General features: G+C 42.9%; 1 protein-coding gene across 1 annotated transcript in view; it reads left to right on the plus strand.

Moving 5' to 3' along the window:
- Window positions 1–27,530, plus strand: part of LOC122809266 (cytochrome P450 2J4-like) — a 668,981-nt gene that overhangs the window by 489,329 nt on the left and 152,122 nt on the right. The window contains exon 8 of the mRNA XM_044080640.1: window positions 26,755–26,896. Coding sequence (XP_043936575.1) covers window positions 26,755–26,896 — 142 coding nt within the window. The remainder of the gene's footprint in view (window positions 1–26,754; window positions 26,897–27,530) is intronic.

The raw sequence follows: 27,530 nt of genomic DNA on the forward strand, positions 1-27,530 counted from the left end.
CCCATCAATGCAGTGTTCTTGGCCTTAGAGAAATCATTGAGGACCTGTTCCCTAGTGATAGAGAGGGGAATTATATTTGATGTTTTTTTCAGAGGGGAGGCTGAGGGGGAGAGATGGGTAAAGTTAGAGCTGAATTTTTATGCCAGTAGATTTGCCATATCTTCTAGCTCAGTATATGTAGCTCCATTAACAATGTGCTATACACAAAATTGCGTACTGCCTTTGAGGTTGCAGACATGGCTACAGAATGCCTTGTGGTGGACCTTGAACTGGGAGGCCACATTTACCTCAGACTGGCTTTGGTACACTTTACTTCTTCTCTTCAGTTGTTTTAGTTTGATTCGAGTGTTTTTATCCTGCTGAGTGCTACACCTCCTAATTTTTGCCATGATTTTCTTCCTTCTGTTATACATCCTATTGTTAATGCAATTTCACCAGTTTGTCTTGTTTCTGTATTTCTTCTTGGCAGGTACAGTATATGTATGCAACTGTATGCAACTTTTAACACGCTTGTATAGGATTTCTGTGAATCATTCCACGTAGACAGCAGTGTTCTCAAGGTGTAGGGAGGTTTTAAATTTTGCCAGGTTATAACTTAATAGTAGGAAGTTAGTTTAGTTTTAGAGTAGTTCCTGAACATTCATGGTTTAGCTGGTGTTTCCAGGTTTTATTTCTACTTCATGGGAGACCGATTTGTGGTCTGACCACACCAGAGTGGACATTACACTTGGAGGTGTTCAGCACTTTCACATATTAGTGAGGACCAGATCCAGTAGGTTTGCTGCCCTGGTTAACGTATTGAAAATCTGGACTGGGGAGTTTGTTTTTACTGAACTTTTCCCACTTAATAGTGTGGTAATTAAAATCACCCATGAATATGGTATTAGGATGGATGGTGAGTATTTCCTGTAAGCTTGAATATTTGTTGTGGGTTTCCTGGGTTATAGAGGGAGGATCTATAGCTGTCAGGGAAGTGGCATGGGATTTTGCCTATGGTGATTTGAATGTGGACAAGCTCAAGTGCATTGCCCTGTATGACCAGCCTTGAGGTACATTTATTTATGATATAAATTGAGACACCTCCACCTTTAGTCTTTGGCTGTGTAGTAGCTGGTCTAAATGTGTGGAAGGCATTATAGCCTTAGACTGCTGGAGTTTCTTCAGCAGCTTTAAAGCATGTATCAGTGACTGAACTGACATCTGAGTTTTCTAGAGTAGAAGAGCTTGTATGGATGGGGGTTTAGATTGCTAGCATTGAGCAGTAACATTTTAGCCCTGTCCCTCCTAAAAACATTGAACATTTTTTTTGGGGGGGAAGTAAATTGCTGAAGATTGCAGTCAGTCATTTATGCCAGACATTAGAGTTTTAGTTCAAAAAATGCATGTTGATGCAATGCAAAGCCTGTTGTTCTATTAACTTTCACTTATTAAAAATTTAAGTAATAGTCACTGAGGATTGCAATTTGTCAGTAATACCGAACATTAGCGTTTTCATACTTATTTTTCAGAAAAAGTGCCTGGTGATGCAAAGCGTATTGTTTTTCTAACTTTTTAAATTACCGAACATTAGCATTTTCATACTTATTTTTCAGAAAAAGTGCCTGTTGATGTAAAGCGTATTCTTCTTACTTTTTAAATTAGGAATAATTAAAAATTGTCCCTGATTTGAGGCCATTGTCACCCCTCCCCAATTATTGGTGTCTTTGTGCATGATTCTTAAGCAAGTAAGTTGAGAGCTATGAATGCCTCTAAGATTACCTATATTTGTCTTTCTGGCAAGTCATAGAGGGTTGCAGTTGCTAAATAGTGACAGACGTTTGAGTTTTTTGACATTCTAGTCTTCAAAAAAGATTGCTACGTAAACCTCTTATTCAGTCAACTTTTCTGGTATGTAAAAGCAATATTTATAATCTGTCCCTAATTTTGAGCCTTTTTTCCTCAATATCGTTTTATCTTTATCACTGATACTTTCTCAGGGAAGTAGAGAGCATTCCTTTAACTATTTATTTTATAAAATATGGGCATGAGATATACGCAGAGAAATTGCCTACAATTGCTGGGATTGTCTGTGGAGGAAAATGACCAACATCTTGTTTGTTCTTTATCCTGGCTTTACACAGGATTAAACATGATGTGTGAAGCAACTGGGAATACTTTAAGGAACAAAAGTTATATTTCATCATTATATGGCAATCATTTGATCTGAAGTTGTTGCTTTTCATTTGGTCTTCAACCTATGGGGACTTGGAAACGGCACGGATCTGACTCAACTGTATACTCCAGCATTGGAGCCGAAATCCAGGCTCTTCCCCTACACATAATGTCCCACTCTCCCTCTTCCCCACAGATCTTGTTTGCCACTCAATCTGAAGTTGTTGTTTTTCATTTGGTCTTCAACCTATGAGGACTTGGATCCAGCACAGATCCGATTCAGACGTATATGCCAACATTGGAGCCAAAATCCAAGCTCATCCCCTACCTATAATGCCCTGCTCTCCCTCCTGCCATGAGATTTTGTTTGCCACTCATTTTGAACAACACGGGTCACCGCTTGTCTGAGCTCCTCCCGGTCTTTTATAGTCTTTAAGTATGTTTTTTGTAGGTTTTTCTCTCGGTCTACCTATTTATCTACCTTCCTACATTTCTATCCCTGCATTGGTCCGTTTTGGTGTATAACAAAAAAACTGCTTTCTATCCTTTCCCTCTCTCTTTCCGTTTCTTCTCTTGTGTGGAGTGTGTGTGACTGTGATTCTTGTCCCCATGGCCGACACTCCTAAGCTGGGGTTCAAGAAATGTACAAAGTGTGAGCATAAGATTCCTCCATCTGATGTCAGCGTGGTGTGTTTGGGTGTTCTCCACCTCGATTCCTCCTGCTCAGTTTGTGTGGGCTTCAACCCCTGCATGTTTATTGACAGGAGGAACAAACTTATCCTGAAGGGCCTGTTAGCCCCCTCCACTGAGGCCTCGACTTCCATTCCCCCTGCTTCTGGGACTTAAACTCCAGCCAAGAAGTGTGAAGATGGAGATCAGGTCAGTCATAAGGAGCAAAGATCAGCATAGGAAACAGTCTCCTGACTGGTCTTCTTCTGCCAATCTTCCTGCCAGGTCTAGCCCTGAATTGGCCCAGGGTTCTCCTCGGCTCTTGTCACCCTTTTTCTCCCCAGAGCCGGGGAGTTCCCGAGCCAAGTCTCCTGCCACTGTCTCCCCTTGGCACCATGCCAGGCTGGGGTCAGTAGCTTCCTCTGTCAGGTCCACTCAGGGCCTCTCTGAAGCCAAGATGGACAGGATGATGAAGTTTCTTCGGGTCCAGATTCACTGTGGGGTCTTGCCTGCTCCCTCCCTCTCTGGAAACGTGAGCATGAAGTCTGATTTCCTCCTGATATCTCCTTCTCTGATCTGACCTTTGGCTTTGGAGGCCATGGGTCCAAGGTTTCCTAGTGTTGAGGTGTTGGCACCAATGGTCCCTTGTACCTGGATGCCCACAGTTACCTTGAACAGTTCAGCTCCGATGTCTTTGGACTGAGCTGACTCTTGAAACCATAGCTTCGACGCCAGCTCTAAGGGATTTTCAAAAAAAATATCTCCTCCCCTTGGGCCTTCGGCACTGGGAAGCTCATCTCCGACTCCCCCTTCAGCGATGGGGGTGATGGTCTGGGAGGCTCTGACACTGACAGTTTCTACTCCGGCAGTGCTGCCTTCTGGAATCCGCTCATCTTCGGCTTTCAAGGTGGTGGAGAGGTTTCTCTCAGCTCCCTCGAGACCCTTGACAGTTTCTTCCTCAAATCCTGCCCTGGCTCCTTCTGTTTCTTGGATGAAGTCATCCATCCTCTCCCCTCAGGGACAGCCTTTTGTCAGATCACCCCAGGACATCCCTCTTCAGGAACCTCTGAAGCTTCTGAGTCCTCCCTGGAACTTCCCCCGAGGAGGTGCCTCAGAAGCATACGTGCAAGAGGAGGCACTTGGATTCCCCACCGGAATCTTTCATGGATGATATAGATTTGGATGAGGGGGAGGGTTCCCCCAATCACCCCCTGACAATGTCTCTTTTGGGGGCATAGTTGAGCCCATTCCTAAAGATCTACCCTACACAGATGGGCTAAAAGCGCTGTCCCTCTGCTCAGTTTCATAATCTCCTCATTGGTGACCTCTGTCTGGCATACAAAGCAATCTCAGACCCTGCCTTGATGGGACTGGTGCATATCCGCAAGTCAAGCTCCACTGGAGTAACCTACACATGTGACCTCAACCTGGTCTGTGACATCAATAGGACTTGTTAACGGGGCAGAGTTGTGTCCCAGAGACTCCCCAATCTGTGGAATAGACTCTCTCTCCATGTCAAGCAGAGTACCTTATTATCCCTTTTTAAGTGCAACCTGGATAACTGGAGGGAAAACAGAAAATACACCTCTGGAATTCCACCTGTGTCCTTGCTGGACAGGGGCTTTGGGTGCTGACTTGTCTAAACATGGGCTAAACTCTTAGCTAGGCTTATAAAGGCCTCAGGGCCAATAGCCTAGTAACTTCTTATGATCCTATGACATCATGGAGATCCTGCATCAGAGAGGTGGGTGGTCTTCCCTCAAATCCAACCCTGACAAGTCTGAATTCCTGGACGCATTTGGCACAGGACTTTCTACATCTTGGGTGTCCCCCTCTGCGGATCCTTTGGTATATCTCATCTCCAGTAGGGCATGGAAGGAACCAGATGTGGTTGAGCCCATTCCTAAGTGCCCGGACAAGATACTTAGTGCCCCTTTACGGAGGCTCCACTGGTCTAACGATTCCCCAGTCAATGCCATGGTGGTTGCAGCACCCACTAAGAAGGAGCTGGCTAGGAGAGCTCCTCTGTCCATGCTCCAGACAGAGAGTCTTGGGCAATGAACCACTTTGGGAAGCGGGTGTATGCTTCAGCCACCTTTGCTCTGCATCTGCTGAACTATTTGGCCCATGTCACCAGACTGCAGAGAGATCTAGTTAAGGAAGTCTCTACATCTGTCCCAGTGTCCATATCGGCAGAGGCGAAGGTTTTCTCTTCCCAGCAGGCCACCATTACTGCCATTTTGAACACATTCATGAGGCTTCTTTCTCATGTGATTGAGGGTGCCTCTAGGATAGCCGGGATGAGTGTTGCCATTAGGCGACATGCCTGGCTCCAGCTTTGTGCCTTTTTGGAACCTTTTAAGACATCATTCATGACTGCCCCCTTTGACAGGTCCAATTTGTTTGACAAAACTGTTTGTGACAGTCTTACCCAGAGCGAGAATGATAGGAAGACCTTGTCTGATATCTGGATCTTCGTCTCTACTCCACAACATTCCTTTTCTAGGAATCAGCATGGGGTCAAGAAGTTGTGGTTTTGGAAGCCTCAGGGCTCCTCCCAGGATGCTTAGGGTCATTCTTCTCCCAGGGGCAGAGGGGGAAATGCCAGATTCTGCCTACGTGGCAGATGGGGTCTGATGAACCCAGAGTCTCAAGATTTGTTCTCGGACAGACCCCTTTCAGCAATCCTGAAGGATTGCCTGACTGCTCTACTCTGGAGGCAGTCAGCGGTACTTCTCCCTGCATCAAACAGCCTGGGACTCCATCACAAATGATCGTTGGGTGCTTCAAATCATATCCAGAGGTTATTGCATCTCGTTCCTTTAACTTCCCCTCACCATAAAGAAACCTCCCAGACATTCCACCCAGTCAATGGGAGGGAGCAGCCGTATAAATCACCAGGCTGCTTGAAAAACAAGTCACCCAGCTTGTCCCCCCAGACCAGTCTGGATCAGGCATTTATTCCAAGTTCTTTTTGGTGCCAAAGAAAATGGGGGACTTCAGACCCATTCTGGATCTTACAGCCCTGAACCTGTCCATTGCAAGGTGAAGTTTCGGATGGTCACCCTACAATCCATTCTGCCCTTTCTGCAGAACAATGACTGGATGTGCTCAGTGGACCTTCAGGATGCATACTATCATGTGAAAGTGAACAGACACTCCAGATGGTACCTTCGCTTCTGGCCGGGAGCCAATCATTTTCAATTCAGAGTGCTCCCCTTTGGACTCACCATTGCCCCTCGGGTGTTTACCAAAGTAATGGCGGTAGTGGCAGCTCACCTGTGGCTGCAGTGGTTTCAGGTATTCTTTTACCCGGACAACTGGCTCCTCTCCACTCCCTTCAGGCATCAACTGATTCAAGCCAGGGATTACTTCCTCCTACTAGCTCCTTCTCTGGGCATTACGATCAATCCTCCATATCACACTTGGAAACTGTTTAGGTGTTAAATGTTATAGGTGCTCGGTTGGATACAATACAGAGCAGGGTCTTTCTGCCTCCAGACAGATTACTGTCACTCCAACAACATGTGAAGTCTGTTCTCTCCCCAGCAGGTATGGTTCTTCAGGCATTGGGGTCTATGGCAGCCATGATAACCCTTCTACCAACTGCACACCTTTACATGAGGATTATTCGATAGACCTTAGTAATGCAGTGGTCCCTTCTCTATCTTCCTTTATTGTATCCAGTCCAACTATCCTGAGTTTGTCAGGACTCTCTTTGGTGGTATCTTCTATCCCTGGACTTTCTTCTGGGCTGGCCATTTGTTCTTCTTTCTCCCTCGATCATGGTGACCACAGTTGCCTCCCTGCTTGGGTGGGGGGCATTGCATGCAACGGATGGTCCAAGGCACGTGGTCTCCCTTGGAGACCAATCTGCATATCAATGTCCTGGAGATGAGGGGTGGTGCTTCTGGAATTGCAAGCCCTTCTGGCATTTCTTCCTACTAGGACTATTGCCATCTAGATGGACAACATACCCATAGTCTGGTACATCAACAAACAGGGGGGACCAGATCTTATCCCCTTTACAGCAAGGCCATGAGATTGTGGGAGTGGGTGATCTCTTCCAGCTGGTTTCTGGTGACAACACACATTCTGGGGAAGTCCAACATACTAGTGGACAGGCTCAGCAGAACCATTCTGATGTCTTATGAGTGGTCTCTGAATCCTTCAGTAGTGGACATGATCTTTCAGAAATGGGGTCGTCCTTGCTGCAGTCTCTTCACCTCTCCTTGCAACACAAAGTGCAGGGAGTTTTTCACTCTGATCTTCCCTCTGGGGGAGTCCTCTAGAGATGATCTGGTCCATGCTTGGCCCTCCGGTGTACTTTATGCTTATCCTCCTCTTCCTCTGATCCCCAAGCTTATTCAGAAAGCACAATGGTTGAAGAGCAAAATTATCCTCATTGCCCCCTTCTGGCATCACTAAGTTTGGTTCACCACTCTTTGGTCTCATCTAGTGCATCTTCCCTGGACTCTGGATCTGGTTTCAGATCTTTACACACATCTGTTAGGGGTTTCTCAGCCAGACTTAAACAGGCTGAAGCTCACCGCTTGGCTGCTGCAGATGTTCATCGCGTTACCCTGCTGCAGTCATCACACTTGTGTTATCCTACCATCAGGCGGCCCCACAGTTGGCCCGAATTCCAAAGTCTTGGTCTGGCGTCAGTTGCTGTCGCTTCTTCCCTGACGTCAGAGCACCAGGGGTATATCAGAGGCATCTGACGCCATTTTCTTCAGTTTTTCTTGCCGTGTGGTGCCCAAAGTAGAAGCAGTTCGCAAGTGCTGGTCAGCCGACACCTGAGATTTTCAAATAGAGTTTCAGTCCGAAGTCTTCAAAGCTAAGTACCCCATTGGGGAACCTTTTCTTGCCTTAGTCCGATGTCAGAAAAAGTTAACAATTGCATTTCTTGTGGGAAGCAAATACCTCATAAGGACTTTCATTCTTTTTGCATACCTTGCCTAGGCCCAGACCACGATGTCACTGGTTGTCGGTTTTGTGCTAGGTTCAATAAGCGAACTATAAAGCGTCGTTTTGATTTCGCACGACACTACTTCGGTAGAAAATTTAATTACACTATGCTGTCAGAGCAACCGACTACCGGCGTGCATAAAAAACGCAAGGATAAGGACCGGCAGCCTAGATCCAAGCCAGACTCCGAGGCCTCGGCTGGCCCGGTCGCTGGTTCTCTGGTTTTCAGTGAGGCGCCTACGCAGCCCCTGGCTACCGCTGAATTGGATCCCCAGACCACATCGGATCCCTCAGCAGAGATTTCTAGGCCAACGCAGCCATTTTCCTTACGCCCTTCTGACGACATTGCAGTAGGGGAAGCCGGTGCTGCAGAAACACCTTTGGTTTCTGAAGGTGTCTTCAGACCGACTACCCTCACCATAAAATCTTATGCTAAGCTTAAGACTCCTCTAAAATCAAAAAAGTCTACACTTCAGTCTCCAGGTCAAGGCCCTATGCCTAAGAAACAGATGCTTAAAATGGCTGAAGATTTGATTTCTTTGATCAGGAGTTCCCATCCCCCCCCCCCCGACAAAAGGCCTAGACAAGAGGAGGATTATGCCTCCTCTGATCAGGTGTCTGTTTCCTCAGGCTCCTCTGAGGAACAGGATTACTCTTTTCCCCCTTATGAAGATTCTGATGCTGAGGACTCCATTCCCTCAGCTTCTCCCCCTGAAGACTACTCCTTTGGGTTAAACTTACACACCATGAGGGAACATTTCCACTGGGAAGGTCAGGACTACTCTGACTCAAAGAAAAGGCTCTGAGAGTTTCTTTTACTCCCCCAGCACAGACCACTTGCTATCCCCCCCAGTTTTGGACATAGTGGATGATGTCTTCTTAGAATCTAGTCTAAATCCAGATTCTCTGCCTCCTGCTCCAGCCAAACCAGATAGATACTATAGAGTGCCTGACTCTCACAAATTCCTTTACAAAAGCCCTGCTGCTGATCCAGAGACGATCTCCCAGGGTCCCAAAGGGGCTAAAGCTTCTATGGCTAAAAATCCTGTACCCTCAGAAAGGGACTCCAGAGCACTAGATAGGTGGGGGAAGAAGGTTTACACCTCAACTACTCTAGCTATGAGAGCACTAAATGTCAATTTCACATGCTTAAATACCAGCAATTCCTAATGTCTCAAATAAAACAAAAGATGGGCACGCACCCTCAACAGTCTGAATTCAAGGAAATGCAAGATCTGGTGCATGCAGCTGAACAGGTGGGCAAACATACTTTACAATGTGGTTTTGATGCCTTGGAAGCTTCCTCTAGAGCAGCTGTTACTGGGTCTGTTATACGTAGGCATGCTTGGTTAAAGGAACAATCTCTGCCTGATCATGTTAAAGCAACGTTACTGGATGCACCCTTATTTTCACATCCACTTTTAAGGCAGTTTCTCAGAGGGGCCAAGAACATTAGGCCTCCCAGGAGAGCACCAGCACCTACTTGGGACCTCAACTTTGTTCTGGAAAAACTCACGCTACCTCCTTTTGAACCAGCTTTCTCAGCTGACTTAAAGTTTATATCATGGAAGACTGCCCTGCTGCTAGCAATCACTTCAGCGAGAAGGGTTTCAGCGCTTCAGGCACTAATGGCAGTAGAGCCTTTCCTCATTTTTCATCAAGACAGAGTTTCTCTACGAACTAACCCCTCCTTTATGCCTAAGGTGGTATCCAGTGTGGCTCTAAATCAAACCATCCATTTACCCACCTTCTTTCCAAATCCACAGAACAAAGGAGAACGACTCTTGCATTCCTTGGACATTCACAGGCAGCTACATTACTACTTGGATAAAACTAAGGTTTTCAGAAAATCTGACCAGCTTTTTGTATCATATGCTACAGCATCACAAGGAAAGGCTATCTCAAAACAAACCATTTCCAAATGGATAGGACACTGCACACATTTTTGCTACACCCACCATGGAAAACCAGTTCCTGCTACCACAAGGCCCCTCTCTACCAGGGCAGCAGCTACATCTACAGCCTTCCTCAGGGGGGTGCCAACCAAGGATATTCTGGAAGCTGCAACTTGGAGTTCAGTACACACCTTCACCAAACATTACCACTTACCACTTTACTCTAAGACTAGAGCTGGCTTCGCCACTGCAGTTTTGCAGGGCCTTCTAGCCTCCTCTAACCCTGTTTGAGTCCACCGCCCATCCTTAGCTTTGGGATTCTACCAAAGTGTGATGACTGCAGCAGGGTAACACGATGAACATAGTGCAGTTTTGTACCTACCATAAATGTAGATGTTCGAGTGTATACCCTGCTGCAGTCCAGGTTGCCCTCCCTCCATCCCCTCTAAACTAGCTGTACTTATCTCTACCACTCTGTTCTATACTACCTCTGGGGTGGATTTGCTTGTGCCTAAGGGTTTTGTTTTATTTTTCCCATACAGCTAGATGTATATGCATTTATATATATATATATATATATATATATATATATATATATATATATATATATATATCTTTTGCCTACCTATTAGGGACACCTGACAACTGGGGCAAGAAAAACTGAAGAAAATGGCATTGGATGCCTCTGATATACCCCTGGCGCTCTGACATCAGGGAAGAAGCAACAGAAACCAACGCTGGACCAAGACTTTGGAATTCGTACCGACTGCAGGGACCGCCTGACGGCAGGATAACCCAAGTGTGATGACTGCAGCAAGGTATACACTCGAACATCTTCATTTATGGTAGGTACAAAACTGTACTTTTCCCTGATGACCAGAACTCTCTTCACCTGTCAAAAAGATCTTGGTTATGGCTCATAAGGCTTCTACTAGGAAGATTTATTCCAGTAAGTGGAAATGTTTATCTGTCTGGGCTTCTAAGCACAATCTGGATCCATTAACAGGCCCTGTTCCTGCCATTTTAGATTTTCTAGCCCATATTTTTCACAATGGCACAAGTTTTTCTACAGTTAAAGTTCAGTTGGCAGCAATTTTGAATTTCCATCTGGGGGGATATTCGGCCTCCCTGGCTTCTTCCAAGCTATACAAAGCCTTGGTACATTCCTTCTTAGGCCTGCTGTCAAGGACCCCACACTTCCTTGGGATCTTACTCTAATTTTACAGGCACTAGTATATCTGCCATTCGATCCAGCTGCCATTGTTAACTTACAGTTCTTATCATAGAAGATGACCTTCTTGGTGGCTATTACCTCGGCCAAGAGGGTCTCTGAGTTGCAGGCATTATCAATTAAGCCTCCTAACCTTGTCTTCCATAAGGACAGAGTGACTCTTCATATTAACCCACCTTCCTTACCAAAAGTGGCCTCTGAAGCTAATATTAACCAGGCGATTAATTTGCCAGTTTTCTTCCCAAATTATCAGAATAAAGGGGAATACAAATTACATTTACTTGATGTTTGCAGACTGCTGCGATTTTATTTGCATAGAACCAAAAGTTTTCGACAGTCAGATTAACTTTTCGTATCTTTTTCTAAGCCACGTCTGGGAAAGCCAGTTTCTAAGGCCACTCTTGCTCATTGGATTTCTAGCTGTATTTCTATGGTTTATCGTTCCAAAGGTTTGTCTACCTGGCCCCTTCCAGGTGCATTCTACCAGATCAGTTTCTACTTCTGCAGCCTTGTGGTCCAGGGTTCCTGTTAACGATATCCGTTCGCTGCTACTTGGTCCTCTTTGCATACATTTATCTCCCATACTATAACACAGTTTGTGTGTGTCAATACTTTATTTCGTCAGGGATTACGTTTTTTCTTTCTGCTGTAGGGGGGTTGGTGCTGTCCTGCAGCAAACTCGATCTGAGGGGAGGAGGGAGAGCAGGGCATTATGTGTAGGGGAGGATCTTGGATTTCGGTTCCAATGCTGGAGTATATGGCCGAGTTGGATCTGTGCTGGATCTGAGTCCCCATAGGTTGAAGACAAATGAAAAACAATTTTGATGGAACGCTGTGGTAACTAAATAACTTCTTTTTTGTCACAGTCTGGCATATAAAGTACTCACAGGAGTAGAGTTATCTTCTGGGTTGGGGTGCAAGCAGTCTGTGGATGTATCTGCTAACCTTTTCAGTCTCTGATCTCGCTTTGCAGGAGTACTGTACATTTGTTTAAAGAAAGATGAAATGCTTTTATTATTGTAACATTTGTCTGAGGTGGACACAGTAATGTGGATGTAGCTGAGAGATATGGAGGTCATCTGTGAATGCAAGTGACTTATCCCTGATGCTGTTTAATCAATTTTAAACAGAAGTCACTGCACTAGCATGGCAGGAATAGTGTCAAACAATGTATTGCTAAAATTAGACTAAAATAGTATTGCTATGGCTTATGTGTGTGCGTGTTTATGTATGTGGAGATGCAGTGTTTTTAAATGTAACAAGTTGGCCTTAATTTTTTCTCACTTTTCATCACAAATATCAGCACCATACATGATAAATACCTATCTTTGGTGGGTTTGCAGGAGTTGGATATGTGTGAAAGTGAAATTTTCTCACTTTTCATCACAAACATCAGCACCATACATGATAAATAACTACCTTTGGTGGGTTTGCAGGAGTTGGATATGTGTGAAAGTGACTGGCACAATGACACAGTGTGTAGTATTGTCATTTCACAATATATATGTATATATGTGTGTGTGTATATGTATATATATATATATATATATATATAGATAGATAGCTCTGGCTGAGTTCTTGGCCGTGGCATCTTCCTTGTTGAGTCTGCATGAATTCCCATTACGTGTGCGGATTTATACATGTGCTCTGGTCTTCCCCAACACCCTGAAGAATTTGCCTTTTGGTGAGTGCTGTGTGTGTGTGTGTGTGTGTGTGTGTGTGTGTGTGTGTGTGTGTGTGTGTGTGTGTGTGTGTGAGACTGAATCTGTTGTTGTTGTCCTTTTTATTCTTCCTCACCAGTGAGTGCGGATCTGATCCAACTTGGCTGCATACACTAGACATCAGATCCAGCTGTCGAGCTCCTCGTCTACACATAATGCTCTATTCTATCCCCAACACCCCAGATCTCTGTTGCCACCATCGTGTTTAGACGTAGGTTCTGCTCTCAAACATAGTAAGCAGTTTTTTTTTAAATATTTACAGTTTACTTTGTAAACTTTTTCCTAAAAACTTGTAGTTCTTTCTATCACTTTCCCTCTCTTAGTTTTTTTGCTAGCATTAGTATTTTTTTTTATGTTTTTTTTTTTACTTCTACTCAGCTTGAGTCGTCTTAGTACAGTTGTTGGTACCCCTTTCTCCTTACCTTTTTAGGTATTCTCTGATATGTCATAGCTGGTGTCACTCGTCCCTCTATACACAGAAGATGAAGCAGGTGGGGTAGTTTGTTTAAGATGCTTTATTACATAGAAACACATCAGGATAAATAGCAGCATCATTAAATTTAAACAAACTGATTAACAGACAGACCTTACTTACATACATGCTTACATCTCAACACCTTACTACAAAATGGGAGTCAGACTTGCATATTCTCAGTATTTATGCACTTGTGCAAGCCCCTTGGATAGCTTCTTAAAGAGGTACACAAACACACACACACACACACACACACACACACACGTGCCCGCGCATTGATCGACATCCTCCCTCTTAAAAAGATTACCCTTAATGAAAATGATATTGCAGTTAGACATTCATTAATATAGACATTTAGAAACACAATGTTCATGTTCAAGTTGCCGTGTATCTGTAACATGGTCTGGAGATGTGACCAGATCTCATAACATAACAATCAGGATTGCGTTTAGCAACAGGGACAGTCTTTGGTGAATAGCTCGTATTGGGAACTTTGGGATTCATCACAGGAATGGGAATATTCTCTAGAACTTCTTCTGGAACTGGAACACTGGACAACTCATTCTGAGACAGTCTTTCTCACAGGCTATATGCTGTGGTATAGGCTCAAACACTGGTATCAAATGTTTCCAATTCTGCCTAAAGTCTACTCCTTGTGATTCCACATTGTACAGTCTCAGCTCTGGGAAAATGTTCTTCACGACTTCAGTCCGATCATAACCTCTGGACATTTGCATCCTTATTACTATTCCTTCTTGTAATGGATTGAGCAGTTTGCTAGTCTTATCGTAATAGGACTTCTAGGTTAAACACTTCTTCAACAGACGAGTTTTCACTGACCCATCATTTTTGACACATGGAACCAACAATTGACTACTGATTGGTAATGTAGTTCTGGTTTGTCTCGACAGAAGTCTGTCTGAGCAGGTGAACCAAGATGTTTATCATAACGAATGTTTTTAAGATTCAAGAGATTCAGGAAAGCATCATGATTATCTCATTTTGACTTCTCTAGTAACTGCTTTGCACTTTGAACTGCAAGTTCTGCCAAACCATTTGACTGTGGATACTCTGGGCTATTCATGACATGAGTAAAGCCTCACTCTTCGGCAAGTCTTTTGAATTGTTGGCTTGTAAATTGTGTGCCATTGTCAGAAATAACTTTATGCGGGCTACCATGAACTGCAAAATGACAATTCATCTTAGTTATGACAGTATTGGATGCTAGATTAGGAAGTGGGTCAATCTCAAACCAGTCTGAATAAGAGTCTACTAGTACCAAGTAATGTTGACCATTCCACTCAGTAATGTTGGTGGCTACCATCGACCAAGGCAGTTCAGGAATTTGGTTTAACTGAAGTGGTTCTTTCTGTTGATGCGGCTTTGTGTTATTACACAGATAACAAGATGAAAGTACTCTTTCAATATTTTGTGACATAGAAGGCCAAAAAACTAGTCCTCTCACCTTTCTTTTGGTTGTCTGCTCCTGGGTGACCTCGATGTAAGATATTAATGTACTCTTGTTGCAAAGACTTTGGAACAATAACTTTAGGACCTTTCATGGCAATACCATTGTCTGACAAAATCTCATCTCTGTATGGAAAATAAGGTTACACTTCTGGTGGTAAACTAGATAGCTTTGACGGCCATCCTTCTTTGAGAAAGTGGTCGAGCTTCTGTAAAACTAGATGTGTGGCTTGTATGATCTCTAAGCTCATCAAGACATGTGGAAGAAAAATTTCTCACCTCAATGACTTCAAAATCAAAGTGCTCATTCTCGTGTTGTTCAGTGGTTGATATGGGCAATCTGGATAATGTATCAACAAGATAAAGAAGTTTGTCATTCTTGTAGACAAGATTGAAATTATACTTTTGCAATCTCAACATCATGCATTGCAATCTGGCTGGAACTGTATGCATAGGCTTTCTCAAAATAGTGACTAAAGGTTGGTGGTCTGTATCAATCTGGATAAGTCTACCATAAACATAAGCATGGGACTTGGAACATGCAAACAATTTCCAAAAGCTCTTTTTCTGTCTGAGCATACTGCATTTCAGCTTGAGTAAGAGTTCTGGATGCAGAAGCAACAGATTGACCCTCTTGTGGAATGACTGCACCAAGACCAAATTTCAGAGCATCACACGAAAGAGTGACTGGCTTGTGGACGTCATATTATCTAAGTAGGTGGACTGGCAATTCTCTGTTTCAGGACATCAGATGCTTTCTGGTGTTGTTCTAACTAAGACCAAGATGCATCTTTACATGTTAGCTCTCTGAGTGGTGTGGATATTTGACTCAAGCCTAGAATGAACTTGCATAAGTAGTTAACCATGCCAAGAAATTGTTGCAGGGCTTGAACATTGTCTGGAGCTGGCATCTCAAGAAGGGCTGTTTGCTTAGAAGGGTCTGGTCATAAGCCTGAACTGGTAAATAAATGACCAACATAAGTGACTTCTCATGGCCTGAATTTACATTTCTGTGGATTCAGCTTAAGATGCACTTGATGTGCCCTTTCCAGAACTTTTCTGATGTTGTTTCTGTCACAGTCCGCTTCACCATTACCTCCTACTAGTATGTCGTCTACTATAATAGCACAAGGATACCCAGAAAAATTTGCTCCTTTGCATGTTGAAAGATTTCACTTGCAGAATTTATCCCAAATGGCATTCTCAGAAATCTGTACCTTCCAAACGGAGTACTGAAAGTGGTTAGCAGTGAGGATTTCTTGTCAAGCAAAATTTGCCAAAATTAACCATTTGCATCTAAGACAGAAAAAACAGTGGTGTTTAGCATAAGCAACAACTTCTTCAGCTGCGCACATTGGATGATGAAGTTTATTCAGTGCCTTGTTCAAATCTTGTGGATCAATGCATATTCTGATGTCTGAGCTTTTCTTATGAGCTACCACCATGGAAGATACCCATTCAGTAGGTTCATTGACTGGACAAATCACAGCTCTTTACACCATTTTGTCTAGTTCAACTTTAACTCTGTGCTGCATAGCTATTGGAACTTTTCAGGCTGGCCTGATAACTGGACTAACATCAAGGTGTAACTTCATGGAGTACACAACTGGAAGCTTGCCTAGTTTGTCTTCGAAAAGATCAGCATATGTAGAAACAATAGACAGGGTGAAATTAGAATAGTGATCTTTTAAGCTAACATCATGGATTTCCTTGTTAAATGAAAGCAGTCCCATTTTCAAACTGTCTCTGAGCCCTAATAATGTCTGGGCATGCTTCTTGACCACATAAAATAATAAGTAATAGCTTCTCCCAGCAGAGTAACATGAAAGCATTACTGAGCCTTCGGTTTGAATCTCTTCACTACCATAAGCAATAAGCTTCATACACTTTGCCAATCCAAGCCTTTCACCAGCACATACTCTGACAAATGTTTCGGCTGACATAACATTGCACTTTGAGCCAGTATCAACTTTGAGTTCTTTAGGTTTGCCATTTATCCGAACAGTACAAAATACTTCATTCTTGGCCCGTAAATCTACTGCATTGACTGTTTCACTAAGCACTGACACATCATCAACATAAAAAGTATGAGACCCTTTCTAATTGATCAAGACGGCTTTCTAATTGATCAACTAATTTCTTGAAATGTTCTCTTTTAGTAAAAATGAATGTGTGCCTTTGATTTACAAAATATTTTGACATTATTCCATTTATTACATTTGTGGCATTGTTGATTAAAGGCTAAGCATTTTTGTCTTTTAGATTCATGTCTTTCACCACAATTATGACAGTTGACAATGAAATTGGGTGTTGGTCCCTTGCTTTGAATTTACTGACTCAGTCTTGAGGCTGTGCAAATTCTGGAACTTGCTAGAAATATTTGGGGTTTACCTGTGAGTGTTGCAGGGGTTACAGTTGCTGCCATGTTTATTTTAGCCACATGCTGCATGCTATCAGTGTGAGCTTTAGAAGTTACTGGAAACATGCTTTTTTCATTTGTAAGCATATTCATGTGCTTTTCTGCGAGCTCATATGTCTGACCTCTCAGTGGCCTTATTCAAAGTTAAATCAGTATCACAAAACAAAATCTTTCTCACAGAATTATATTTAATGCCATACAAAAGTCTGTCTTTTATCAACTCATCCCTCAAATTATCAAATCTGCAGATTTTAACCTTATTGCTCAAATCAGCTATATATGCTGCAAAAGTTTCACCAGGCTTTTGATCCCTTGTGTAAAATAAGTGCCCCTCCATTGTAATGTTTGTCTGGGGGTTACACATTTCTCTAAATTTACATTTTAAGCACTCAGGATCCTCCCTTGACTCAGCCAGTACAACAGTATGATGGTTTTCCCCCTCTCCAGCAAAGGCAGCAGGTGCATGCACAAATGTTCCCTTTCAATGGCTTCTGACCCAGCTGAATTGAACAGAAAAAATGCCTTTGTATGGTCATCTTTATCAGAAAATGCAGTCTGTATGAAAATATCGTACTCTTACTCAAACACTCTCCAGTTCTCTGCAATATTATTATCAAACACAAGTGCCCCTAGTTTTCGAAATCCATCTGCCATGCCAACAGATTATGCCCAAACACACTGAAAATACAGTCTGTGTAATTATGTATGAACAAACTCTTTCACTGCAGCTTGTAATAACATTCAAATGCACAATAAATTTTTTCAAATACTATACTTTGAGAAATATGCTCTGAAATGGCAGTATTTTGAGAAATGACTGTAATACTGCACAAAGATGCGAACATTTCATAGACTTCTGATAACTTGGATAGCCTGAATTAGTACGAAAAATGTGCTTTGCAAAAAATGTGGTAGTTTCTTTTCATTTTATTTGTTTTTTGCAATTCGGACTTTATCATTTTCTGTAGTAATTCAAATATTTCTATCAATATCAGACATTTCAACTTCTTTTAATATTGTTTAGAACGTGCTGTATGCTTCATTTCATATTTTGTGAATAAGAAATAGTTTGAAAAAGTTTTAACATCTGAAATCCATTTCTGACCTGTTTTGTGAATTATATGTGCAGCAGGGATGATCCACTTTTATATATTCCACCAACAGTGGCTAGATGCCTCTCGGTTTCAAAGAGGAGAAACTGGAGTGCTTTCTGGTCATAAGTTATCCTAACCATGCCTCTTCTGACACCATGTCAATTGTCCCTCTGTGCACAAAAGATGAAGCAAGCAAGGTAGTTCGTTTAAGATGCTTTTTTACATAGAAACACATCAGGGTGGATAGCAGCATCTTTAAATATAAACAAACTGATTAACAGGCAGACCTTACTTACATACATACATGCTTACATCTCAACAGCTAACTACAAAGTGGCAGTCAGGCTTGCACATGCTCAGTATTTATACACTTGTACAAGCCCTTGGATAGCTTCTTAAAGAGGTACACACACACACACGATCTACAGCTGGTAGCTGTTTGTTAACTTTTTTTTATTTAATTTCTTATGTGTTGTGAACTTGTTTTTTTTTCTTAGCGCTGCAGTATTCTCCTTGGCCATGTCAGAGAAACCAACTAGCTTCAAAAAGTGCACTTCCTGTGGGCGTAAGATCCCAACCTCAGATGCCCACAAGAAGTGTGTGTATTGCCTAGGACCAGAACATCTTGACATGGCCTGTTCCATTTGCACTACCTTTAATCCTAGAGCTTTATTGGACAACTGCAATAAACTGATTTTAAAAGGGTTGCTTCCTGCTTCTTCTGGGGCTCAACCCCTGTCAAAAATGCCCAAATCAGTTTCATCAGATGTCAAGAAGAGAGCTCCTCCAAAGTCCCCAAGGGCTTCTTTGGAGCTGCTGGAAAAAATTTGAAAAATTTCAGACCCAACCATCCTGGATCTGAAACCTCTTGGACCATCTTCAGATCCAAATCCTTCATCAGATCCAAAAAGTTTGGCTCCTATTGTCATTTCACCCTTACCATCTACTACTTCTTCGAATCCTAAGTCCTTGGATCTGAGAACCAGTTCCGTCTGTAGAAGCCATACACCAGAGTATGCAGTGAAACCTGTTTCCCCTTCTTTGCCCTCTCGATTTTTTAAGACTCTGAAGAAACACTCTAGACCCTCATCCACAGCATCTTCGAGATCTTCTAGGAATTTGTCAGAGACTGATGTGGATAGGATGATGTGGAAATTTCTCAGGGCTCAGATCTAGATTGGGTCCTGCCAGCTCCATCCCCTCCTGGATCTGTGAATGCACCTACTAAGTCCATTCTCTCTATCTCCTTCTCTGATCCAACCAATGGTTTCTGAGTCCCAGGATATGAGATCCCTGAGAGGTGTTCTGCATTGGATCTGAGGAAAATATCTTCCACGACTATGGTGTCCCTGACCGTTTCTTCTCTGATACTTTTGGGAGAGACGTCAGCTCCAGATCCAAGGGTTTGGGTTCAGCTCCAGTTTTCTCACATCTGCCCCTTCCTCAGAATCTCGACCCTGGACAGCTTGGATACAATTCCCCCCTTGAGGCTCTGATTCAAGGGTGGCTTCAATCTACCTTCCTCGGAGGTGTCAGCTCCAGGGAGAGGTGGAGGGGTTTCCCCAGTCCTTTGGTTTTCATGGTGGTAGAAAGGACTTTCTGGCTTCACAGAGAACTGTCTTCTCTTTGGATCCTAGCCCTCTCCCATCTTTGTTTCTGAGCTCTGAGCCCCATCAGATCTATCCCACAGGGACAGGCAATTCTGGGAAGTCTCCAGACAGTTCCTCTGGAGGAATTTCCCCCCTCTTCTGATACTTCTCCCAATCATCCCATGACGGGGGTTCCTCAAAGGAGGATGTGTAAGAGGAGGCACATAGACTCACCCATGGAGTCTCTCACAGAAGACACTGATTTTGATGAGGGAGAGGGATCCCCAGATCGCCACCTGATGACATCTCTTTTGGAGATATCCTTGAGATACTCAAATAGAAGGGTGGCTGTTTTTCCCAATCTTCTTCTGAAGAATCTGTTTCTGGAGGCTTTCGGTTCTGGACCATCGACATCTTAGGTGACCCCCCCCCCTCCCAGTAGATGAACTGATTGACTTAGTTTCCCACCGAGCTTGGAAGGAACTGTACACTTTTGAACCTATTTCCAAGCGTCTGGACAAATTTCTGGATTCTCCTGCTGATAGACCCCACTGGAGCAAGGGAGTTCCAGTTGACGCTGTGGTGGTGGCAACCACCAAGAAGGAGCTAGCTGAGCAGAGCTCTTATGTTCATCTGCTGAACAGGGATTCCAGAGCGATGAACAGATTTGGAGAGCGAGTGTTCGCCTTAGCTACTTTCGCTCTGAGGTCTCTAAATTACTTGGCACATTTCACTTGGCTACAGAGAGATTTGACTAAGGAGTAATCAAATACTCTCTGAATCCATGTTTGTTGAGGATTTCAAAAAGACTTCCTCTCAACTGGTCACTCTGCTGTCCATTTCCAATGTGTCAATTAGGCTGATCTCTCATGCAGAGGAAGGTACCTCACAAGCAGCCGGTTCAGGTATAGCCATAAGGAGACATGCCTGGGTGCCACTGTGTGATTTTGTGGAGACCTTCAAGACATCCTTTGTCAATGCCCCCCTTTGATGGCACTTTCTTGTTTGGGCCATCAGTTAAAGACCTGCTTGCTCACAGCAAACAGGAGGGAAAGACTCTGTCTGCCGTAGGAATCAAGTTTTCTATCCCTCAAAGGATTTTCTCTAGAAACCAATGAGGTGGTAAGAAAATATGGTTCTGAAAATCTCAGGGAACTTTCCAGGCACACACAAGGATAATTCTTCCAGAGGAAGAGGAGGAAATGTTAATGGTAGATGTTTCCCTAGACACAGAGAGGGCCCACAGAACTAGGGCTTTTAAGATTCCTTTTCCATCAGGCCCTATCAGCACTCTTGAAGTGCTGCTCAACTGTCTAACTCTGGAGGCAGTCATGGGTCATTTCTCTTTGCACCTAGATTGCTGGAGATGGATATTACAAAAGATTCATGGGTATTAAGAATCATATCCAGAGTTTACTACATACCATTTTCCCTTCCTCCTTCTCCTCAAAAGAAGAAGCTTCCCGATTTTCCACCCAGTCATAGGAATGATGCAGCACAAGAAATACAATAGCTGCTACAGAAAAGAGTCATCCAAGAGGTCCCACCCAAACAGATAGGATTCAGAACTTGCTCACACTTCTTGAGGCCCTAAGACCCATTTTGGATCTAAGCAAGTTGAATCCATATGTAAAGACAGCGAAGTTCCACATGGTCATGGTTCAGTCCTTCCTGCCTCTGTGCAAAGATAATCGGATGTGCTGTATAGATCTCCAGGCTGTATACTGTCTCATAAAAATAGACAGGTGATCCAGGAGACATCTACCCCTTCAGCTGGGAGCCAGTCATTACCAATTCAGAGCACTGTCCTTTGTACTCGCCACAACCCCCATGGTGTTTACCAAATGCATGGCAGTCATGACAGCTCACTTGAGACTCAAGTGAATCCATGTGTTTCCATATCTTGATAATTGACTCCTCACCATCCCATCCAAGCATCAACTTTTACAAGACAGGGACTACTTGCTCCAGGTTTCCAATACTTTAGGCATCTCAGTAAACCATGCCAAGTCAAACCAAGTCCCGGTACTGACCCTGGAATTCATAGGTACTCTTTTGAATACTGCAACTCAGATGGCTTCCTTACCTCTCCATCGTATCGCATCTTTAAGACATCAAGTTCAGTCTATACTTTCTCACCCATCTCTTCCAGCAAGATTAGTACTACAAGCTCTGGGATCTATGTCAGCTGCCATATGTCTGGTCCCTTTAGCACAGTTCTTTATGTGAATTCTTCAATGGACCTAGCCCCTATCATTTCACATAAGACTCAGTCCAATCTGCAAACATCATATTTGTTATTGGATTCACTCCAACAATCTTTTTCTAGGCAGACGTTTCATCTCCTCCCCCTCCCAGTTGCCACAGTGACCACGGACGCTTCCCAACTGAGGTGGGGGTGGCATTTCTTGGGAAAGATGGTCCAAGGCATGTGGTCCCCTCTATAGACCAAATTTGCATATCCTAGAGAGGAGAGCAGTCCTTCTAGCACTGCAAGCATTTCAAGACGCTGACCCTCTGAGGACTACAATCCAAACAGACAACATGTCAGTAGTCTGGTACATCAACAAGCAAGGAGGAACCTGATCTTGCCCACTGTGCAGAGATCATGAGGATTTAGGAATGGGTGATCACTTCATACCACTTTCTCATTGCAACACACATCCTGGGGAAGATCAATGCACTAGCACACAGGCTCAGCAGATCTTTCTAATGCCTCACGAGTGGTTTTTCAGTCAATCAGTAGCGATTATGATCTTCAACCACTGGGGCAAGCCGTGATGCTACCTATTTGCCTCGCCCCTCAAGAAGTGCAACAAATACTTTGCTCTGATCCCCCCTCCAGGGGAGTCACAGAGAGATGCTGTCATTCACGATTGGCCCCTGGTTCTCCTGTATGCCTACCCTCCTCTTCCTTTCATTCCAAAGCAGTTCTTACAGAAAGCAAGCAGGATGAAGATCTCGGTCATCCTCATTGCCCCTTCTGCAGATATGGTTCCCCTTCCTATGGTCTCACTTGTGGTATCCTCCATGGATACTGGAACTCACTCAGGATCTCCTGTCTCATCTATTGAGAATTCAACACCCCAGTCTCCACACCTTCAGAATAACTGCATGGCTTCTCCACTTTCAGTAATAATTGGACAGTCCAGGCTTTCTTCCCCATGTATGTATATATGTTTATATACATATGTGTCTGTGTATGTATAAATATCACATAGACATCCAAAACACCAAAATACTGAAAACAAAGCTCAAAACTAAGTAAAGGTGAATAGTCTTGACTGAAACGCACAAGATCGAACCACAAAGCAAGATAATAACTAAAGTGCATTTGCCCCCATGTTGGGGGATAAGCTGTCCTACCCCAAACTTAAATTTACCAACCCCATAGTCACACCAGCTCGAAAAGAGAAAATATCCCATAAAGGGGGAATTATTATTACCCTTACATCTCCACTTCTCTGCGCAAGAATTCTACAAAAAGCCAAAAATAGAAGGACAAATACCCCAAAACACAGGATTACCATGGAGCAAGAAAAAACAACAGGAAGTTTTTTTTTTTGGGGGGGGGGGTCAAATCTCCTTGCAGCCCTTGAACTTAAGAGATTACACAATCCCTGGGGAAAGGGAATAGTCCCCTAGCCAGGAATTGTTGATCTAATGCACACTTTGACCACCTGTTTCTGTTGATCAGACACATCAGTGCTGTGCTTGTCGATCTAGGCTTATACACACACATGCATAATTTGTATGTATTTATACATATGACTTGGGGTATTGGAAACATACAGTAAGAGTTGTTCAGAGATCTTGCCATTCTGTGGTGGAGAAGGAAGAAACAGTACTGCATCATCCAAAAAGTGTGAAGCCTTTATAGAAAGGAGATTTTTGAGAGGAGCATTGTCACCAGAGAGAAATCAGTGTAGGCCTAGCAGGATGGGCTTTCTAACAGAGAAAGTGTACCTGAGGTCTGAGGCTTAAGAAAGATAGAGGGTCAGAATATAGTGAGGAGAATTCTGTTTCATTTAGAGTGAGAAGCAGTTCTGTAGGAGAGACTGCACTCTTCAGTGAACATTGGTGAAGCCAAAAGCTCTGAAATGTATCCCTGCCAAGGAACTGGACTGTTGGTGTGCCAGAAAGGAACCTGCTGAAATACTAAATTAGTTTTGAGAAAGACGAGCTTGAGAAGTACTAAATGAGTAAAACATGTATTTGAAATGATTAGCTCTGCATTAGTTTGTTCCAAGGGCAAGTCTGTTCTGAACAATTTTCATGGACTATGTTATAAGATTTAGCAGTTCATGAAACCATCTTGAACTGAATTATGAGCAACATTGTTTTTGTGTTTGTTCCCCTTTTGTTTATCCCACACAAGAAAACCTGAGTTTAAAAAACATTTGGTTGCAGGTACTGGGCCATTATTAGCATGGTAAGGCATCAGTGTGTGTGTGTGTGTGTGTGTGTGTGTGTGTGTGTGTGTGTGTGTGTGTGTGTGTGTGTGTGTTGTCCGCATACTTTTCATTTAACTCCCGTAGCTGTTTATGCCATCTGGACATTTTTGGAGCTGGCTTCCTTTACAGCTAGACTTACTAAGTTAATAACAGACAGTAGAAGAAGGTACAGACTGAAACGCACAAGATCGAACCACAAAGCAGGATGTCCTGCAGTGAAGATAGTAATCCTGGTTTTTACTTATTATTCATAGTTTGTATTTACACTTTTATTTTTGTAAATGAGAGAATTGCATTTTATTAAGAGCGATGGTGTAAAATATCATGATATGAAAGAAAGAAATTGTCGCTGTTTATATGTATTACATTATGTTGGAGATATTTCTAGTTTGCTGTAATTATGAAAATGTGCACCGTTTCTATACAGCATTATTATTACAAAATCAAATTACTTGCAAAGTGTTGCATGGTATTAACTGAAATGGATTGGGGGTTGGTATAATGTTAATTTACCTCACAGACATGAAGTCTGCGCCGTGGTGGTGTAGCGGTTAGTGTTGCTGCTTCACAGCAAGAGGTTCTTTGGTTCAATCCTCGGCTGGGGTGCCTTCTGTGTGGAGTCTGCTTGTCCTCCCTGTGGTCGCGTGGGTTTCCTGCGGGTGCTCTGGTTTCCTCCCACATCCCAAAGACATGCTGTAGGTGGATTGGACACTCTAAATTGGCCCTAGGAGTGAGTACGTGCATGTGTGTGCCTTCTGAGGAAGGTTGGGTGCCAGGATGGCAACTCGACACCGTAAAACTACACTGCCAATTAGGAGAGGACAGGTGATCCACTGTGGCGACCCCTAACCGGGAAAAAGCCGAAAGAAGAAGAAGACATGAAGTATAGGGTTTGATTCTCACCTTTGAAAGGGACATTGGCTAGGCTTAAAATGGCCTGCAAGAAAAATTGTGTTATTTGTACTGTAAGTTGTACATCTTGAGAGAAACTCAGTGTTGTTAATTCCATTTATATAAATAAGCACAATTTTCACATATCTGCAACACTCTCTGTTAAAAAGTACTCACAAAAATAATTTTTGCTGTCACGTGAAAGCTCAAGTCTGGTTCAAGGAAATAGTGAGCCATCTCAAAATGTGTAGGTTTATAGTTTCCAAGATATGAAATGTCTGTGAAACTTTAGAGAAAAAATTAATTCAGGGTTTGTGTGCGTTATAATATGTTACCATATTTTTGTAAAGACTGTGATCATAGTATTTACTTATTGTTTGTTAACCAGGTTAATGAGTTGGTGCAATACCATTTTCAGCCATTACCCCAGGTAAAAGTCAAAAGTATGTGATGTATGAGGCACTAAAAATACCCTCCTTCCCCACAACATACAAGGTACCAAAAAATGTTTTTTCTCTCTCTCCTCAGTAACAATCAAAACCGTATGCCTAATTGGCTCATTCATTCTTCCTGACCTTTGACATCCTAGAACATTAGAAGAAGGCAGGAAGAGCTTAGGGATTAATGCCATCATCCAGCAAGGGTTAGACTTTTATGTCTTCAGTCCCGTAGTTCTGTTGGCCCGAGAGAAGAGTGCATTGTCCATATGCTGGACTCAGTGAAAATATGCTGTACCACACAGCTGGGATTCCACATAGAGTACATATGAACTCCTTATTTAGTTATAGTATTGGAATGCTTAATTGCTAAACATTTTACAATTAATAACTATAAAGAAACCAACATGTGTAGAATAGTAAATTCTTAGACATGCACAAAAATGCAAAGTCCAGGCATAACAAAAAAAAAGCAGCTAATGTTAAAAAAAAGGCTGTCAAAATTCAGAATATCCTTTGTGGGTTACAACTCCCCATAATTAGTAGTTGCAGGTGCAGCATCAGGCTTCTGAACAGATGGAACTCTGGTAGTGGGATTACACTAACATCCTACCTCTGAGATAGGCAAGCCTGTGTCCTAGATTAGCCCCATCCTTTCTTGGCCCCCAAGCCATTAACTGAGATAGGCTTATCAGGGAATATTCAGCTCTAAAAGCTGTACATCACAGAGCTTTCCTAAACAAAATAATTTTAACCTCTGTTCCACTACCACTACTGTTTATCTGTAGTAATGATGTATGTGCCATAATAGATATGATACTCTAAACTTCACTGACATCCCTATTCAGTAAGTTTATGAAAAAAAATGACTTTGGGTGATGACGATGGTGGCAGATTCTCTTGCACACCTCATGCAGGAGAGTACACCACCTGCACCTCTTACTTAATATAACCTAGTCTACAGTATTATGTTATCAGAGTAGGTTAGAGATTTTGAAGAAATGGGTCGTAATTTTAGTGGGTCTTTAATGGATGATTGTCTAAATAGTGCCACAACACATTTTTATCTTGCCAGTATCCTACAATAGTGCTGATTCAGTCATGAGTTTGTACTTAACAAATCTTTCTTCTGCATGGAAAAGGTACCCAGGGACAAACTGACACCAGTAAATAAGAGTTGGTCTGTTTATATCTTTTCAGTCATCTAGAATGTAGATAGCAGGTGCGGCACTCAAATCCTAGTGTTCCCTAACCACAGTAATTTGTTCATTCATTTTTTTTTTATTTTAGGGAACTGCTGTTATTGCGAACTTGACTTCTGCACTGTTTGATCCTGAGCACTGGAAGTTCCCAGACCAGTTCAATCCTGAAAACTTCTTGGATGAAAAGGGAGAATTTTCCAGGTCAGATGCTTTCATTCCTTTCTCTGCAGGTAAGCAGAAACACATCACCTTGATTTCAGAATACTGTTTTGTTGGGATAAAATTTAGTTTGTTTGTGGAGAGATGAAGTCAATGCTAAGCCACAGGATCACCATGGTTACCATGTTATATTTCAGAAGGATAATTGTTTTGCTATTACCAGCAGGCTGTATTGGCATAGAAGGATAAAACCCTGATTACGACCCAGGAGACTAGAGTTCAGTTAGTGACTTGGATGCTTGATGGAGCTGGCAAGGATGGATGGGCATGATCGTCTTGGAAAGAGTGGGGTAGTGCAGGACAAGTACTGCCACATCCTGTAGGAGCAGGAGGAGGCATCATGTAGGCATCCATGAGTTAGAGACAATGAAAGAGAGAGAAAGAGACCTCCTCAAGCTTGTTACAAACACAGAGCACTAGTGAACAATTTTGCAGTCTAGCAGTAGTGTGTTTTTTTTTCAGTAAAAACAAAAAGAAGTCAGTACAGAGCAGTACTGAAGGTGTTGCTATGTTTAGTTTGGATCTGGTAAATAGAGTGCATTACATTTGGGATATATGCACTTTTTGTTGTGTGTGTCTGCATGCATAGTTCAGCCTCTTAACTGCTGTCCCCAGGTGTACATAACGTTCCTGATTTTTGGCTTG

The sequence above is a fragment of the Protopterus annectens genome, chromosome 8.part0 (genome assembly GCF_019279795.1).
Source record: "Protopterus annectens isolate FY-2018-M chromosome 8.part0, PAN1.0, whole genome shotgun sequence".
Taxonomy (NCBI): Eukaryota; Metazoa; Chordata; order Ceratodontiformes; family Protopteridae; genus Protopterus; species Protopterus annectens.